The 17,929-nt window shown below is 35.7% G+C and overlaps 4 protein-coding genes across 5 annotated transcripts; 3 read left to right on the top strand and 1 right to left on the bottom strand.

Moving 5' to 3' along the window:
* Positions 1-680: 680 nt before the first annotated feature.
* On the top strand, positions 681-1,557 carry LOC136811323 (uncharacterized; the record flags this gene model as incomplete). Its single annotated transcript, XM_067067937.1, is given in 2 exon segments — positions 681-813; positions 1,402-1,557. Coding segments are annotated over 2 exon segments (289 nt in total), but the record flags the coding sequence as incomplete, so codon positions are not given.
* A 286-nt stretch (positions 1,558-1,843) lies between these two features.
* LOC136811322 (uncharacterized) lies at positions 1,844-17,028 on the top strand. 2 transcript variants are annotated; one of them, XR_010847224.1, is made up of 4 exons: positions 1,844-1,934; positions 2,759-2,818; positions 3,633-3,692; positions 11,458-11,481. XR_010847224.1 is itself a non-coding variant. In XM_067067936.1 (4 exons), the coding sequence occupies exons 1-4, from the start codon at positions 1,851-1,853 to the stop codon at positions 16,848-16,850; spliced, it is 318 nt and encodes a 105-aa protein (XP_066924037.1). In that variant the 5' UTR covers positions 1,844-1,850; the 3' UTR covers positions 16,851-17,028. The 2 variants fall into 2 exon arrangements, 1 of the variants encoding a protein (XP_066924037.1); XM_067067936.1 differs by lacking the exon at positions 11,458-11,481 and adding an exon at positions 16,737-17,028.
* On the bottom strand, positions 4,180-6,430 carry LOC136811319 (uncharacterized). The gene is made up of 3 exons (XM_067067934.1): positions 6,356-6,430; positions 5,718-6,007; positions 4,180-4,946 (listed from the first exon to the last, which is right to left on the bottom strand). Exons 2-3 carry the CDS (start codon positions 5,989-5,991, stop codon positions 4,318-4,320), a joined length of 903 nt encoding a protein of 300 aa, XP_066924035.1. The 5' UTR covers positions 5,992-6,007; positions 6,356-6,430; the 3' UTR covers positions 4,180-4,317.
* On the top strand, positions 11,827-13,209 carry LOC136811321 (uncharacterized). Its single transcript, XM_067067935.1, has 2 exons — positions 11,827-12,100; positions 12,478-13,209. Exons 1-2 carry the CDS (start codon positions 11,827-11,829, stop codon positions 13,098-13,100), a joined length of 897 nt encoding a protein of 298 aa, XP_066924036.1. The 3' UTR covers positions 13,101-13,209.
* Positions 17,029-17,929: the final 901 nt, after the last annotated feature.

Here is a 17,929-nt window from a genome sequence, read left to right as displayed (position 1 = left end):
TAAAAAAGCGATGGTCTGAGAGGATCTACCCAGGCTCGTGGACCACCTTCATAATTCTTCCCAAAAACCACATTCAAATTTGGGATGTATATTAAACCGACCAAAAACTTTTGCTTCTCCCCCTCATTTTAAGAATGCAAAGATTTGGTACCCCTTTTAAAAAAATCAAAACAAAAACAAAATGGAGTTTAAAAAAATCAAAACATCAGTTTTAAATACAGCTTTGTAGAAAAATTTGGCTTTGATTTAAAAAAGTTTTTGCATAAAGGGAATCGTGTATTTATCAAAGCAGTCTCATGCAAAATTTCATGTTGCATCTCCTTGGGATGCCGGAGATATGAGAGGATTTTATTCACCTTAACAAACATATTGAAATATCTCTCTCTTTCCGTATGTGATTATAATTAAGTCAAATGAAAATTTTCCTTCACTCGAAATAAAAGAGGACAGGCGTTGATAGCCTAGTTAACTGTTGTTAATTTTTTTCAGGCCATTGTATTCACTAGTACACCCTTCTTTTAAAATACCACATCTCCTGTGTTGTGTCCTGTACTTTGTGGCAAAGTATATTCTAGAATCGAATTTCGTTCTTGATCTAATCGTCACTCCCGTTCAGTTGCGATCTGAAGACATTGTGCCAATATTTAGTTTCTAGCAAACTACATTATTTTGTTTTCTAGATCCACTCGCGAACGAAAGATGCGAAAACTGAAGACATTACTCAAAAAATATCTGCTTCAACATATTTTCAACTTTCCATTTTTGAAACAGTTTTTACGGCGCATGCGTACAGCAGACCAAGTTGATGAACGGGTATGTTTTTGTATGGTATGTTTAAGTAAACGAAATTTTTATAAGAGATAGGTACAAAATAGAAGACTGGGAAAGGCTCGGCTAGTTTTATGGGATTGTTATTTTCAAACTGAAAATGTCCTTGAAATATATTTGGCGTGTCCACTTGATTTTCTTTTTAGTTTATAGGCATGGGTTTGAAATCGGGACCTTCTTCGGCTTTTCTGAAATCTTATATTGTTTTTATTATTATCTTAGGTTTCGGCCGAAATTGAGCCACATGTTTAGACTCGAATATTTTTAGAATACTCTAAATGCTCTATTTCTCTTAAGATTTTCTTTAATAGCCTTAAAACCACAAATTTTCTGGTCATTAATTTATCTAGATATCAAAAAGTCTTCGCATAACTTGTTTGCATTCTATTATATAGAGTGTGCGGTTTCGGGGCTATGAAAGTTACCCTTAGCTTTATAAAAGTAGCCCCTATACGGGAAAGTGAATACGTTTTTCTTTTGCAAATTGTCATATCAATTTTGAGACCAGTTAGGTTGAGTCGATGAAATTTTCTATTACTGTCTGTTAATTGTATTTCTCTTTATTTCCCATAGCAATCCATCGTCACTTTTCTTGGTTCTTCAACTTTTAACGATTGGACATTGAAGAAATTTGAATCACTGAAAGCATCACCTGAAGGTATTAAGCAAGATAAAGTCTATCTTGAAATCCCCAACTTAAAATTTATTTATCAATATGCGATATTATAATTTTTGAAAATATCTTCAGCTGTTTAAAAAAAGAATCTTTTATTTCGCTCTAAATAGCCTCTATGGTTTTAGGTCTAAAACTACCTTATTAATTTTGGTATTTAGAAGGTACAGTTTCCAAATCTCCTCGGAAATTAGCCCCCTCCTTCTGTTCATTGAAATTTCAAGATTTTTCCATCTATTCGTCGTTTATTTCTATCCTCTGATTATTAGACACCTGTTATATGGAGGCTTGAAGTGATGAATGATGGAAATTTTGAAAATAAACCCCTTACCTTTTTGCAGGTATCATTATGGATTCAATCGGAATCAACTATGACGAACTAGAAACATATTATCGTTCTTACATTCTAGATGTGCTAATCGAATTTCAAAAGGTTTGATTAAAAAACTTCAGTGAAAAATTATTTTCGAGACGTTATATTTATGAGTTTATTATATCGGTTGGGCTATCAAAAAGACACTAAACAATGGGGGGGGGGTCGGTAATGAAAATGACATTATTTTCGGGAACTCTTTACATTCAAAGACATTTTTGGAAAGTGTTTTAAGGTTTTCGAGCATTATGAAATAGAGACATTTTTGTTTTCACATGACTAATCTTTCCCAAAATTGCTGATATTTGCTGTTGTGCATGAATAAAGTCAAGTGAAAAGTTTGATACAGCACTACTTTTTGAATTGAGCAAACTTTGTAGAAATTCGACTTTATGATATTTGATTTTCTTCGATAGGAAAATTTTAAATTTTTTGAGAAATTATGAAAAGTTTTGAAAGATATTCAAAAAATGGCTAATTATAGTACCGAATTTAACAAAAGATCTCTCAAGCTTTCCTATTTAACGACACCACTTTTTAGGTATTTTAGTACCTCCATGATAATAAAAAGATTTTTTCGGTATACGACCACATCACTAAAGATCATGATGTTAGATATTGTACTAACCCCGCAGACTTAAATCCCATTTGTCGAATAATGCAATACAATAGGCCATTTCACAGTCGAAATGGATCATGGGTAATCAGGACTGATCGTGCCTCCAACTCAATAATCTTCAAAAGTTTTGACCAATAGTAGGTAGACATTAGTGTGCTGTGGTCCTGATTACCCGTTACGCTTTGCGACTGTGGAATAGCCTAAATATTGTACGTTACTCTTCAATAACTAACTTTCTTGTTTTTTATCTCTCTTTTTTTTGTAGCTATATTTGAAGAAAGACACTGTAGACAAGTCACATGACCCATATCAACTGTTAACTCAGGTAAAGAGATTAATCATCTATATCCGTGTTGTTTTTTAATGTAGCAAATTGTCTTTTTTGGATATCTCCTTTTTAAGGTAATTTTTCTTAATAAAAACTTTTAATTTCGGATATTGAACGAGTGGAACAGCTACAATTTAAGAACAGATTATGAGTTACGATGAGAGCTCGGTCACGCAAATTTTATTTTGCAATGCACACAATTTTTGTTCACGCAAAGTTCATGCAAATCGCTGGGGGCACTAAATAGAATGTCTTTTAAAACTAATGGTTATGGTTTTGATGATGAAAATTCCATTGAGTGTCTTCTTCAGAAAAAAGCAAATCAGCAGGTGGCCTCCAATCCGCCATCGGAATATCAGACAGTGATGCCATAACTAAAATGGCAAAGGCAAAGAACCAGCGACATTATCTGTACTGATTGCTGCAAAGCGCCATTTCTTCCTAAATGCACTTGAATTGACAAATCATTGCTTCTTCAAAATCGAACATAAGGCAATGTTAATGCTAATTAATGGTCTGATTTTGTGCCAATAAGCGAGCGAAAAAAACCTGAAAATTGTATTTTTGGTACACCCGCTGCTGCTTACTCCGCCCCGGGTTAAACTCCGTTCCCAAATTTATCCTGCTTCCTAAATTATTCATCTCAAAGTCACCTTGTGTAGATGATAAGATCGTCTACACGTTTGGCTAAAACTGGATATTTGTCCATGTTTAAAAGAATCCCTTTTTTTTACAAAATTCGATCTTGGATTATCCAATTTTTGTTAAGTTATAATATCTAATGACCTTTATGTATGTTTTGTTTTTTTAGGTGGAAAGTATCATTCTAGAGAAACTAAGCAACACAAATATCAATACTGGTTTTCGTTCTGTAAGTAAATGGTTTCTTTTGTTTGTACGAGAGATGTTAGAGTAAAAACTGTTTGGAACTATCCAACCACAGGGCATCGAAACCGGGGATTAAATATACGAACTGGCGCTCCGTAGCTGGATGTTCTACCTTAGATAGACTTGGTAAATGTTGATCTATAAACCCTAACCTTTAGATACAATAAATTTTTGCGCTAAACTGACCCTTAGAGAAAAAAAAACTTAATCCTTAAAAAGTTTTTTTTCACTTTTTTGGTTTTCATACCCTTGCAGAGCACTTTTTGTTGCTCTAAGAGAGACTTAGAAAGTAGAAAAAACAACCCCTAAGGTCTATGCATAAGGGAATAAAACAACCCCTAACGTCTGCGCATTATCAGCTTTTTGATTCTTACTGATAGCGCTAGATAATATTCTGGCGTCCATCAGTAACGTAAGTAAAGTCTGGGATACACGGGAACGAGTTTGGGGCTAAATAAAAAACAATGTGCTTTAATGAAAGGATGCACTCTTGACATTCAAAGGAAAAAACTTTAAATACTACTTCTAGTTTCTACGGGTAAATGGAGGTATAGACTCAATTGATGTACTTTTATTATACTCTTGAAAGTGTTTGTTGTTGTTAAGGCTCAATGCCATCGATTGATAATAACTGATCCAGCACAAGAAAATTCGTTGAAAGACATCGCAAGTATTTTCTTAGCGCCTTTTCTATTGGTGCTCCGTTCGGCGTCGTTGTTTCCGTAAACGTGAACGGTGAATTCCAAATGAAACTCTTGTCCACCATGTACTTTACCGTTGTGACGTAAGCTGGTGATTTTGAATTCGTCTTCTACGCCTTCCTTCCTTTCACGATCCCCGGTCGGTGTATCGAAATTACGGATAGGCACGGAAAATTTCATTCTGGCGACCCAATGGTCTTTCTTTGAAGGTACGTTGAATACAGCCGTGGCGCGATATCCGTCAGTCATGGTTGAATCAATCATGAAGATACGACACGCTGGTAAGATTTCTTCTTGAATGGGTGGTTCGGGACAGATGAAATTGCCGAACTGAATTGACTGGATCCCGATTACATTCTGTTTATTCGTTTCGAGACGTCTGTCCGGATGCAGAAGATGCGAGCGCCACGTCAAATCAATTTTGTAATGGTCACCGGTTGACAGACGCTCCATGCGGTCACGGTAAACATCTTTGACGAAAATCGTGAAGTTTTGTTTGTTCCCTTTGTCCGTGGCCTGGCGCAAGCCATGATCCTCTGAAAATACGGAAATTTTCTATCAAAGCACATTTTCATTAATAATTTCTTTACTGCGGATGCCTTTTTCAAACAAGTTCAACGCTGGCCCTTTTTCAGAAATCGATAATTGATGCCTATGAATTTTATCCAAATTTTTTTATACTCGTAATACTCGTAGTTGGCAGCGAATATCTCTATAAATATCTATCTATAAATTAAGCTGGATCGTTTAACCTCAGCCTTGATATTTTGATAAACGGGCGGGGATCTAATTGCCGGGGGGTAAGAAATGGTACTTCTGAAAACCCAAAAAAAGGTAAATATAGGCTAAAATCAGGCTTTTTGGAGCAAAATAAGGGGACTTCTTTTTGTAGACTGAAATTTTTATTCTTAAAAATTAATAAACGGGCGGGGGGGGTCCTAATAAGGTCAGGGGGGGTTGGAAAATTTTCGAAAAATTAACAAGTGGGGAGGGCGTTTATTTGGAACCTAAGAGAAAGGGACTAGAGACGAAACTCTCACGAGAATGGAAGCCGAAGAACGTGAGCTACGCGTAAGGTCAGATTTTGTGAAAGCTAAAGAAAGTGCTAGATTCAATCTGTCATTCTGAGTGTGGCGCGAATCTTAAGGCTTCGCATTTTCTTACTCATGAATGGTTGAAAATTCATCTCTAATCTTCCGGACTTTAAACTCAATGGTGAAAACAATTAGGGTAACATCGTATAAAAGATTTCTAGTCTATGGTTATACTTCACTAGTCTGGACTTTGTAGCGGAAAATAATAATTACCTTCCCAAGGATGAAGCACGTCCAATTCGTGACTAAACGTGATTTTGATGTCTCCGTTTTCAAACAGTTTCCTGTCGTCAGAGCTCATCTTTTGTGGATTCATTTCTTGCACAACAGGTAGTTTCAGGTAACCTTCAAATCCTTCGATATGGTCTTTACAGATGTGGAAATATTGATTGCAAGGATATTCTTGTCTATTCCACATGGCTGAACAACCATTTGCTACTGATGCATTGACAAGAACCAATACAAGGGCTAACAATTTATGTACCATTTTTCTTTCTTCTTATCTATAAGAGTTCCCAGTTTATTTAAGTTTAACTTAACATTAGCGTGGCCATGTCTAGTCTGTACACAGACCCGATATCTACGGCTAATTTCTAAATTCATTGCCGTAGAGGGTCTATAGTCATTTTCTTTTCTGATTTGAGATTTTTCAAACTGGCTGGTGCCATTGAGTACGGGTGAGAGAGGGGAGACGACAAGTGAAGTGTTGCTATTTATCAATCATACTTCATCGCAGAGGTCTTCGTACAGGAATTTTTTTATGAAATAGACAATGCACACAGAGTGTACTGCGTAACGATAAAAATGAGATACGCTCTGGTACAGAGTAGTAAATGTCTAGATATACTCACCTACGAAAGTTAAAGCTTCAGTCAGCCTGCAGTACCGAAATGTTACACTTAGCCATTGATAAAGACAACTGAACGATCTCCCTATATACCGCTCCCTTTAATAGGTCTCGATTACAATTCTTTTATGAAATCATGTCGGCTTATACACAGCTTGAATTGTGCTTTTGGCTCGTCAAGATTACTCTTTCTATCTCCACAATATATATTAGAATATTACAAAAATATCAAAATGAATGTAATAACATCAAAAGAATCGACAATTTCCTGCGTAGACTTGACAAAAAATGTTTTTTTAAACATATATAAATCTCGAGTAAATTTCATATTGAGTCTTCGCCTTTGATATGTCCGTAATCTTTTTCCAATACGGACCATAGATTAGATTTTGTTAGAACTTTTAATTTATCTCGTTTTTCGTTGAAAATTCATGCTATGCATGGTGTTTCATTAACAGATTAGCTTGAAAAAAAACAGGGGGGGTCCAAAAGAATTTTTCGGACAGAATAAGAATATTGTTGATATTGATACAAGAATACACATTTTTTTATAAGGAACCTTAACTTGGCTCCGAGCCCGAAGTTCCTTATTTTTTACAGAGTTCCTTATTTACTAAGATTGGATTTGCTAATTATTTGAATTATGTATAAGTATAACAATGGGCTCGAGTACAGAAAAAGACGTTTATTGAATGTTGTTTCGTCAATACTTTGTCATCTTTGTGTTTAGGCTTTGTAAATGTGTTCAAATTCAAGTTTAACTCTATGTTCCTTAACTTGCTTTCTTTCTCTCAGCCCGAACCCAGTCCCTTAACAATCCCTTATTTTTCAGGCCATTTTCAGCCTCGAGTTCCTTATAAACGTCGTCCTTATAACAAAAACGTGTATCTAGATGATCTTATCGTTTTCATCGGGACATTATTTAGGAAATGGAGTAATTTCAAAGGCGGGATTGACGACTAGGTCGGAAATATTTTCCAGGGTGCTAACAAATGCCTCAAACAAAATTGTAAAATCCGAGGGGTAAATTACTCGTAAAAATTAATTACACCTTCCTAAAAAATCACTAAAGATCAAAAAAGAATTACAAAACTCAAAAAAGAAATCACGAAAAAATCACAAAGAAAATCAAAAAATATCGTACACTTTTTTTCGAGTAATTTACCTGTCGGTAAAATCGTGATCCAAAGTTGGGGATGCAGCCTCCCGAGGTGGATTAAACAGTGAGGGAGATTTTTGTTTGAAACTTTACAGGTGCTTATTTTTGGATGAAAAGAGTATAAGTTTATTTTTCTCCCTTTTATCATCTCATAACGGTCGCAATATCATCATCTATCCTTTATAGCTAGCCTTGATATTAACATCCTCGTGGGAGTCAACCTGGCTAATAAAGCTGCAGTAATAATGATGAAAAGTATCACACGTTTTGCCTACTGTTCTATAGACTTCTATATACCGCCTCTATGTGATTCAACACTTATTATATAAATCGAGATTTTAATTAAAATTTCACAAGATATAATAGGATTTTCTCCATATGGTCACCTTCCCACATGATTAAAAAGGGACACATGGACGACGCATCCCTTGTCTAAAAACAGCGTTTTAATACTTAGGCTATCTAATAATTTAGTACGTTTGTTCAAATTACTATTGCAGGATGCTCTTCATTATTTCAACAGCTCTTAGTCTAGACTTGAATTGCTAGAGAGAAATTGCTACTACTTTGACAATGAAGAAGGACTACGAAATTAACAAAAATTAAGACTCCCTGTATTTTATTTGAAAATGCTTCTTGCTTGGATTTCCGTACCGCAATCAGTGATTTTCAGGAGCCTCCTCAAATTTAATTCAAACCACAACTCTATATTTTTGAATGAGTTATCATAAGAATTATGATTCTAAAAGACATTATGGTATGAGTGGTAGGAGCGCTATGGTTTCTGTTTGGAAGGCCGTGGGTTCTTAGCTCCATGTAAATCAACCATTGTAGTAGACTATGTTATAGTCTAAGACAAATCACTATTTAAGAAATAAGCCCAAAGCCGAAAAAATTAGCAAACGGCTCTTTTTTCGAAAAGAGTTTACAGCCGGTAGAGTTTGCCAGTCTTCTTTGAAACTCTCCCGCCGAATTTTTTCCGTTTACCGCCATTTTTCCCTGCCTTTACTATCACCATGAACATATAAACGACTGGACATCCATCTCCATTGTTTTTTTGTAGAAAAGGCTGCTTTAAAAGCATGAAATGAAACAATAGATTTTGATGATATACCACTTGGGAATACCTTGCTAACAACGTCAAAACTTCGACAAAAGTCTCTGTTGTTCTACTCTTCTCAAGTCTTTTATCTATATCATAACAAAGATAACGGAGGAAAAATCATCGTCAGTTTGTCAAAACTCCGACTAATATTTCTAAATTTTGACTTAAAAGTGTCTAATAATTTTAGAGAGTGTCACATTCTAATTTCGATATTCTTATTACACAGGCTCTCAACCTTATGTCCATTAAGATACAAATCTTTCGTTGAAAGTGATAATTTGGACTAAAGTCGATTAATGGAAAATGTAGTAGAAGGTTAACACATTGTTCCAGACATTATGGTTTGCTGAGACACTTAAGAGGTTCTACACCTGCGAGGACATCCGTTCTCCCGTGTAGTTCGAGTGTCGTGGTGGGGTCGTGGTATACACCATGGCTCGGCAGCTCGCATCTGCAGGGTTGCAATGTCTGCGATATAAAATTGTGGGTTATATGCCGGACATTAAGGTGTGTGGCGACACTCATCCCTCATACGCTCACGACAAGCCCTGTGCTCTCTTTCGTATACGCGTATACGTACACTACTACGTAGTTCGAGTGCAATCGTCAAATATCATAGTAACCGTGTGTCACGTGCACAGACTAGTAGTGTCTGGACAGCGCTACTGGACAGCGTTTAAACGTGAAAAAGGAGTCCTACATCGTAAAGAGTAGTCTTCTGCTTATCCTCTAGTGAAAGAGTTTCTTATAGGCCATTTCACAGTCCTAAAGCGTATAGGGTAATCAGGACGTCACTGCACGCTAATGACGACTTACTATTGATCACAGGAAAAAGTATGGAAATCACATGCTTGGTAAAACTGATTTCCGAGCATGTGATCCTGCAAAAAATCACATGCGTGTGAAAATGTAATTCACAATCCATCTTTTCTCACTTGTTAAATAGAATAGAAGTGAGTTACTTTTAGGGTATTAAACCTCTCTCTCTAAGAAAGACAAACAATCCTATTTGTGATTTTAGATCTAGTCAGACACTCCATTTAAGTTGAGAAAAGATGGCTTGTGAATTGCATTTTCACACGCATGTGATTTTTTGCAGGATCACATGCTCGGAAATTGGTTTTCACACGCATGTGATTCACCGATTTTTTCCTGTGGATATTACTAAGATTTCTGCGTCCAGCCAACCGGAAGTCATTACTTGAGCGCAACTAGGCCTGATTACCCATGATTCATTTCGACTGTGAAACGGCCTACACAGGAAGCTTATCTATAGAGGTTTGCGATTCATACTAAGTAGGGCCAGTTCCCCGATGGGGTGGGCTCATATCAATATATCATCAGTAGACGAGTTAAAAGTTTAGTTGAAAATTATGAAATGTGGTAGATCTGGGTATTGATATCAAAGGTCTTGCTCTAGAGACGCCATATGGAGACCATTTTAATTCAATCCTTTAATAAGCTCTGTGGAAAGCAGCTCTTAAGCTTTCTAGAAAGAAAAAACAGATTAAGATACTTCCCACGTATGTCTGAAGTTATGACATGGTAAATATCATGAAACGATGAAAATGCAAAGCGTTATTTGTGTTATTACGCTAGCGAATCCCTGCTAAGTCTGTCTGCAATGTATTATATTATCTTGATCTATAACCCCTACGCACTAAACAAACATAAATTTTCATAATAATCGGCAATTTCCAATAGTAGTTGTAGGGTAGAAAAATATTGTAAGATTTCCGCGGGGTAAAAGACTGATTTTAGTTCGTCCACTCACTTTAAGGTATAAAAAGAATCTTCTCCAAGGGTTTTTTGCAAATTTTGCCTTTTTCCAGGGGTTATCCACACATTTCCAAAAATTTGTTTTTGACTTGAAAAGATTCGTCCACCCGCATGTATGGAAATTTAATGGAATAGCCCATTTCATCAGGTTTACCTTTTGCTCGCTTCATTTTTGAAAAAAGGGTTAAATGACAATCTCGAAAATCATCCTCAAAACCCCCCCCCCCCGAATAGAATATTTTCCAGAAGCCGGTTGGGAACTGGTAGATTGTGTTTAGTAAATCGTGGCTTCCAATAGACCTTATCGGAGTTTTTTGATTTTTCTAAAACAGCGATGCATTGTATAGAATTCCCTCTAGCAATTCCTAAGAGATTACTATTGTAATACCCCCGAGACAATCCCACAATGCATCGCTTTGTCAAAAACTCCGATAGATCTATTTATTCCAAATATTGTCGTTTATTAGTCGTCACCCTGAAATTTTTAGTCATTCTACTCATCCAACAAAATTCCCTGCAGTGGACATCTATGTTTCAATCATTAAGCTTGCCGCCCACCAAGCCGTGCCTTAAATTGGGGAGAGTCCGTTTATCAATGAGAAAACGACAAAAATAACTATCTATACCATCGTCTAAATAAGGTCTCGAAGAAGGGACAATTTTGAGCACATCCTTCTAGGATGCAATAAACAGTGACAAAGGTGTTTGTTTCAAACTCTTCATGTTTTTTTATAAGCATAACTCTTATAAGCATATGAAGGCTCAGATTTGCAGAATTCCTATAAGCATCAACATTAATTTATACGCCATCCTGAAATATTTTTCAAGTTATCATTTTTTATCAGTTTAAAAAGGTTTGGTAGAGGTCAAGTAAAAAAACACACCACCCCTAGCTACATACCACTGCTCCCAAAATCTGAACGAATTTTTACAAGATTTCGGAAATTTCACTGAAAAACTTGGTTCGGGGTGAATCTTAAGCGTGCTTATAAAAAAACATGTACCACTTTTTGTTTTCAAATGTATTCGGCTGGAAACTTTTTGTTTACGTTTTCTCTTTAAGGGATGATAGCATTGTGTAGGAAATATCATATCGGTAAATAAAGCTCCTTGTAAGCTCCTCAGTTAAGCTGACTTTTCATAAAACCATAAAGACCTCCTCCAATCTGTATAGCTATAGAATAATAAACCTAGATTATTTAAAGCCGGTGATTTCTGATTTTCTTTTAAATATGGAGGATAAGGAATGCCTTTGGGGGAATTGAAAAGCTTCCGTTTGCTGCCAATTATCTTTATCAGGCCTTTAGTTTTAATTTTGAAAGTTTAAAAGTTGAGGCTAGCATCCTTTAAGAATCAGTCTGTCTGTCGTTTGAATTTGGTAACTAAGAGAAAAGGACAGAGAGTTGCGGTTTTGATTGCGTGCGTAGTAAAAATGGTACATAAATTGTTAGCCCTTGTATTGGTTCTGGTCAATGCATCAGTAGCAAATGGTTGTTCAGCCATGTGGAATAGACAAGAATATCCTTGCAATCAATATTTCCACATCTGTAGAGACCACATCGAAGGATTTGAAGGTTACCTAAAACTACCCGTCTTGCAAGAAATGAACCCACAAAAGATGAGCTCTGACGACAGGAAACTGTTTGAAAACGGAGATATCAAAATCACGTTTAGTCACGAATTGGACGTGCTTCATCCTTGGGAAGGTAATCTGACTTTTCTGTATAAATAGAAGTGTGTAAAAGCGCAATATTTTAATACAAGGTAAAATCAATCAATCTTATTTCAGTTGTTCTATGCCCTTCAATTTTTTAATATTTTTTAACGTTTCAATCTTATCAACGAGGAAAAATCGCGATCTTATTTATGCCCTTTATCACAGCCTTCATGTTTCTACTGCTATCTAAAATTATGGACGGACTAGATGATTTTCATTTGATAATATTCCACTCGCAATTATGTTTGCAACGAGGACGAAGTCTTAAACCCTACTCCACTGTTAGTGAACTTGATTAACTTGTTATGTCATAATAATACAATGTATATTGTGTTAAGTCTCTCAAGTAAGTTTCTGCATTTTCAGAGAATCATGGTCTGCGTGAAGAAAAGGACAAAGGGAACAAACAAAACTTTACAATTTTCGTCAAAGATGTTTACCGTGACCGCATGGAACGTCTGTCAACCGGTGACCATTACAAAATTGATTTGACGTGGCGCTCACATCTTCTGCATCCGGACAGACGTCTCGAAACGAAGAAACAGAAAGTAATTGGGATCCGGTCAATTCAATTCGGGAATTTCATCTGTCCTGAACCGCCAGCTGCCGAGGTGGTTTTACCGAAATGTCGTATCTTTATGATTGATTCGACCATAACTGATGGATATCGCGCCACGGCTGTTTTTACCGTACCTTCAAACAAAAACCATTGGGTCGCCCGAATGAAATTTTCCGTACCTATCCGTAATTTTGATACACCGACCGGAGATCGCGTCCGTATTGAAGAAGACGAATTTGAAATCACTAGTTTACGTCACAACGGTAAAGTACATGGTGGACACGAGTTTCATTTGGAATTCACCGTTCACGTTTACGGAAACAACGACGTCGAACGGAGCACCAATAAAAAAGGGGCGAAAAACATTGTCACGATGTCTTTCAATGAATTTTCTTGTGCTGGATCAGTTATTATCAATCGATGGCTTTGAAACCTGATTGATCAAACTCATGCAAAATTTAAAAAGTTATTTTATATCAACTCTTTGTGAAGTAGAAACTCCCTCAGATTTCCAACATAAAACTTACGCAACTTACGTTTGGGATTTCTTTATATTTTGGGTAGTCAGCGTAGGCAGCATGTTTATTATAATTTTTCGGTTTTTTTATTGTGCATATCAAGTTTTTCTTTAGATGCTCAGACATTAGAATTTAAAAAAAATTGTAATCATTAAACTTTCGCGAAAAACACCAAACTTTTACATGAATCTTTCTTATTCTTTGAATGGAAGCGTTGCCCGAAAGGCAAATTTAAAAGACCTTTTCATAATTAATCTCACGACCAACTAGCGCGTTGTTTTGAAAATAATGCAAATCAAAATCTCAGAGGTTCAGCACTCTTTTGATTGAAAATCTCAAGGGACATAATCACCTTGGTAATCGTTTCAAAACGAGGCAGAGGTTGATGTGACTTAATTTATGTAAAGGTCTATTGACTCCTGATCTGAATGGACTGTTCCATTAAAAACTCATACATTGGGGGGGGGGGTGGACGAACCTTTTCAATTCAATCGTTTCAAAGATTTCAAAAATTCAAAATTTGCAAAGAAACCCTTTCATACCTTAAAGTATGACGGTGGATGAACTAAAACCAGTCTTTTTAAACCTGGAGAAATGAAAAAGCACTCCTTTAGTACTGTGAGTATCACAGCTCGAATAAATTCGTTAATATTTTCTCTTTGAAAACTTGAGTAGGGTACTCCTTGAGACCACCTGGAAATTCTTCTCGGGCTACCCCCTGGAAATCTTCATCCACTCCCTGTATGGATATAAAATGGAATGACCCAATGCTGCAGGTTCAACTCAAGTACCGGGTGCAGCAGAAAAAACTTTGGACGTTTGGCGAGCCACTGAGGCCGAACAAAGTCTTGTTTAGACTCAAAACCACTTTTATTAGAAAGAGGACATGCTAACTTAAATTTTGCGGTATAACTTTTTAAGTTTGGTCAAGTAGTTGTCAAGTTATAAGCTTTTGAAGTTAAAATTCACTTTTCGAAAAGTGTAAAAAACACGTAATAAAAGGGCATTAAATTAAGCATTTTTAAGCGTTTTCGATAAGAATTTTTTTCAAATATTTCTAAAAACTGACTATTTACTAAAAACTGACTATGTTGTAAACGAAAACTGCTTTTAAAAGTATTTTAACAATTAATTATGTCGTAAAAGTCGTTAAATAAGTCAAATACTGAGCTATTTTTTCATTATTTGCATAAATTTAATACACCTTTTTTTACGTGTTTTTTACACTTTTCGAAAAGTGAATTTTGACTTCAAAAGCTTATAACTTGACAACTACTTGACCAAACTTAAAAAGTTATACCGCAAAATTTAAGTTAGCATGTCCTCTTTCTAATAAAAGTGGTTTTGAGTCTAAACAAGACTTTGTTCGGCCTCAGTGGCTCGCCAAACGTCCAAAGTTTTTTCTGCTGCACCCGGTATGTATCTGATATCTACAGAAATTTCGTTGCCTCAGTTACACTACAATAAAACATGTGAAACACTCTTTTACAGATTTTTTTTAGCACCATTCATCTCAAATGACATGTCTCTGTTTTTTTTTGTTTTTTTTTGTTTTTTGTTTTTTTTTATCGAAAGTGTAGGTAACACGAACAAATAGTACAAAAGTAAAGGTTCCTAACCTCCAGCAAAAGGACCACCAGATCATACCGCCAGGAGGACTCTGTTATACCCGTTAGGACACTTTACTCTAAGGGATTCAAAAAAAAGAATCGGGGACGGTATCGGCGTAATTTTCCGATGACAATCTATATTTTAATGACTGCTGTTCTTCCGATAACTATGGCGCGCCAAAAGGCTTTTTAATAATAACTTTTTTTTATAATATCAACTTTCTTTTATAATACTAAATTTTTTTTATAATACCAACTTTCACTTTTATAATACCAACTTTCATTTTTATAGTATCAACTTTTTTTTATAATACCAACTTTTTATTATAATACAAACTTTCATTTTTATAATATCAGATTTTTTTTTTAAATAGCAACTTTTTTTTATAATACCAACTTTTTTTATAATATCAACTTTTTTTTATAACACTAACTTTCATTTTTATAATATCAATTTTTTTGGTCTCGCTTAGTCGATTTTCTTTTTTCACCATGTAGACGGGCCTTTACAGTTCTTCACTGGAAAATCTACATGAGGCACATGGTCATGTATGTCCTGTCCTTGACTTGGCTGTTGGCTGCTTGGGTAAAGGGTAAGTTGAGTAAACGCTGAGTTGAGTAAAGTAGACGAGAAGGCACTTTCGATTTCAAGCGCAACTTTTTGCCGTCTCCATGGAAACTTTGAATTTCTGCTGAAAAGGGTCTGGATCGGTTGATGGATTTTGGTTGGCAACAAATAGGCCATTTCACACTCGAAATGAATCATGGGTAATCAGGACTGGTTGCGCTCTAGTAACGACTTCCGGTTGGCTAGACGCAAAAATCTTTAAATTTTTTCAAAACTTTGGACCAATAATAAGTCGTCATCAGCGTGCAGTGGTCCTGATTACCCATTACGCTTTGCGACTGTGAAATGGCATCATCCAGTCTATCAAAAAACCTTAAGTGGTCTCCAGGCTAGGTGTAATCGCGCTAAGACTCTTTCTACACTTGATCGATTATACACGCATAGTAAGCGAGACAAAAATTGGTGTAATGAAAACAAAAAAAAAAGTTGGTACTATAAAAAAAAAGTTGGTATTATAATAAAAAAAGTTGGTATTATAAAAAAAAGTTGATATTATAAAAAAAAGTTGATATTATAAAAAAAAGTTGGTATTATAAAAAAAAGTTGGTATTATAAAAAAAAGTTAGTATTAAAAAGCCTTTTGGCGCGCCATAGATAACTGCCTCTGAGGTTATTACCTCCTTAAAGATCGGCTTCAATTTCAATTGGCTCATACGATCACTTGTAGAAAGCAATTTAACGGTGAACTCGTGATTGTAGCCACATGCCTTTTTTAATTAATTAATTTTCATGTTTGGTGTATGTCCATTAATTATTGCAGCAAAAGCATACAGCTTAATAAGATTTATGTCATATCCCATTCATTCAGGGCTTAAAACTATCCTAAAAAACCTGAAGGTCGAGTTTACATGGAAGGAATGGCGTCAAAATAAATTACTTAGTAAAGAGACGACTTCAGAAATTTGATGTAATACTTTCTGTTAAACTACTCTATTCCGGTCTCCTCTCGCCCTCTCGCCCTCTCGCTCTCACACTAGAACATGTTCTGAATTGATAGATTTAATGTCGATGTGGACTAAAAATACAGCTAACACTCTCTATTTCAATTTTCAAGGGGGATTAGGATTTCATCGAATAATGGAACTTATCAAATAAAAAAGCCTCTTGTTGACGGTGACTTTCAATATTATCGAATAACGGAGTGCATCGAATAGACGAACGTCGAATTAGGCCATGCTCAGACGTTACGGTTTCGTATCATTCCGAAACGAAACGGTTCCGAAACTAGTGTGAACGTCAAAATTCGAAACGTCAAAAAAGAACATGGTCTTAGAGAGCGTCAAATGTATCCTCTTTCTTCTATATTTCAGATGATACATGATATGATGGACGTTCACCTCGATTTGTTTGTATTTTGCATGACGTTAACGATGGCTTTCCTCGGTACCCTGTTTGGTCTCCTACAAGCTTACCAAATCACGTGACGCATCCCTCTGTTCAATGATTGGTTGAGGGTGATCACATGATATTCTTATCTTTGCAATGATTGGTTGACATTGATCACGTGATACTCTTACAATGATTGGTTGTGGTTACCCACGTGACGTTCTTCTTTCTTTATGCAATTGATTGAGACTCCCCAAGTGAGGTAATCTTTATACGACTATTAGCCTCCGTCTCGGAAGAGGACTGGGCCCGAATTTGCGGACGTTTTCACAGTTTCACTTTCGTTTTCGGCTATACGACAGCGTTTTCAAGCAGAAAGCAGAGGAAATCTGTGAAATTATGGCAGGGAATGCTAACCTATTTTTCCAGTGTTTCTCAAGATTGGAGCAAGATTATTGTTCTAGAAAGTTCATAAAGGCCTAATAGTTTCAGATTAGTATAATTTCATCAGAAGAAACATTTACACCAAAGCTCCTTATTGATATGTGAAGGCTACCAAAAATAGCAATGTCCTCCATCAGAACAACTTTAACATAAGGGACAAGGACAGTCAAGAAGTCTACTTTGTTGAAAATTTGCACAAAATACTTAGAGAAAATGGTACTATGGAAGCCCATTCTATACTCCTAAATGATAGTTGAAAGATCAGCAGTTGAGAGGGTTGATTAAAAAAGAACTCCAAGCACACAATAAAGTATACATGTATATTTGTCCAGAAAGAACTGGCATGTTGTTTGCTTTGTTTTGGTGTTTAAAAATATGTACTTATCAGTCCTAAAAAAATATAAATTCGAATATAATGAGGGCAATGAGTCTGGTTAAATGTTACTATATTTACAAGAAAGGATTACTGAAAAAATACTACTGTATGTACTACTGATGAACTAAACTCAAAAACTAAAACTTTACCATAAATTTACATTACGACAATTTAAAAATCTATCTTTAATAGCAACAAAGAAAAAAACATGGCTCAAAGTTTTAAAAACAGAGCTAGTCAGAGCTTCAATTCAGTAGGTATAGAGCTTTCAAAATGTGAAAACAGACACTGCATTGGTTACTACAAGACATACTATTCACACGGTTTTTTCGATTCATGAAAAAAATTACTCTCGGG

Source organism: Clytia hemisphaerica, unplaced genomic scaffold (assembly GCF_902728285.1).
Source record: "Clytia hemisphaerica strain Z4C2 unplaced genomic scaffold, Clytia hemisphaerica genome assembly, whole genome shotgun sequence".
Classification (NCBI taxonomy): domain Eukaryota; kingdom Metazoa; phylum Cnidaria; class Hydrozoa; order Leptothecata; family Clytiidae; genus Clytia; species Clytia hemisphaerica.
The sequence above is the reverse complement of the archived record's forward strand: the minus strand, read 5'-3'. Positions and strand labels throughout refer to the sequence as shown.

Bases quoted from the DNA above. Each gene is read 5' to 3' on its own strand.
- LOC136811322 (XM_067067936.1), top strand. From the start codon at position 1,851: ATGGATTCAATCGGAATCAACTATGACGAACTAGAAACATATTATCGT. The intron at 2,819-3,632 runs GTAAAGAGATTA...TTGTTTTTTTAG, and splicing joins CATATCAACTGTTAACTCAG to GTGGAAAGTATCATTCTAGA. The intron at 3,693-16,736 runs GTAAGTAAATGG...TCTATATTTCAG, and splicing joins TCAATACTGGTTTTCGTTCT to ATGATACATGATATGATGGA.
- LOC136811319 (XM_067067934.1), bottom strand. From the start codon at position 5,991: ATGGTACATAAATTGTTAGCCCTTGTATTGGTTCTTGTCAATGCATCA. The intron at 4,947-5,717 runs GTAATTATTATT...CCGTATTTTCAG, and splicing joins CGTGCTTCATCCTTGGGAAG to AGGATCATGGCTTGCGCCAG.
- LOC136811321 (XM_067067935.1), top strand. From the start codon at position 11,827: ATGGTACATAAATTGTTAGCCCTTGTATTGGTTCTGGTCAATGCATCA. The intron at 12,101-12,477 runs GTAATCTGACTT...CTGCATTTTCAG, and splicing joins CGTGCTTCATCCTTGGGAAG to AGAATCATGGTCTGCGTGAA.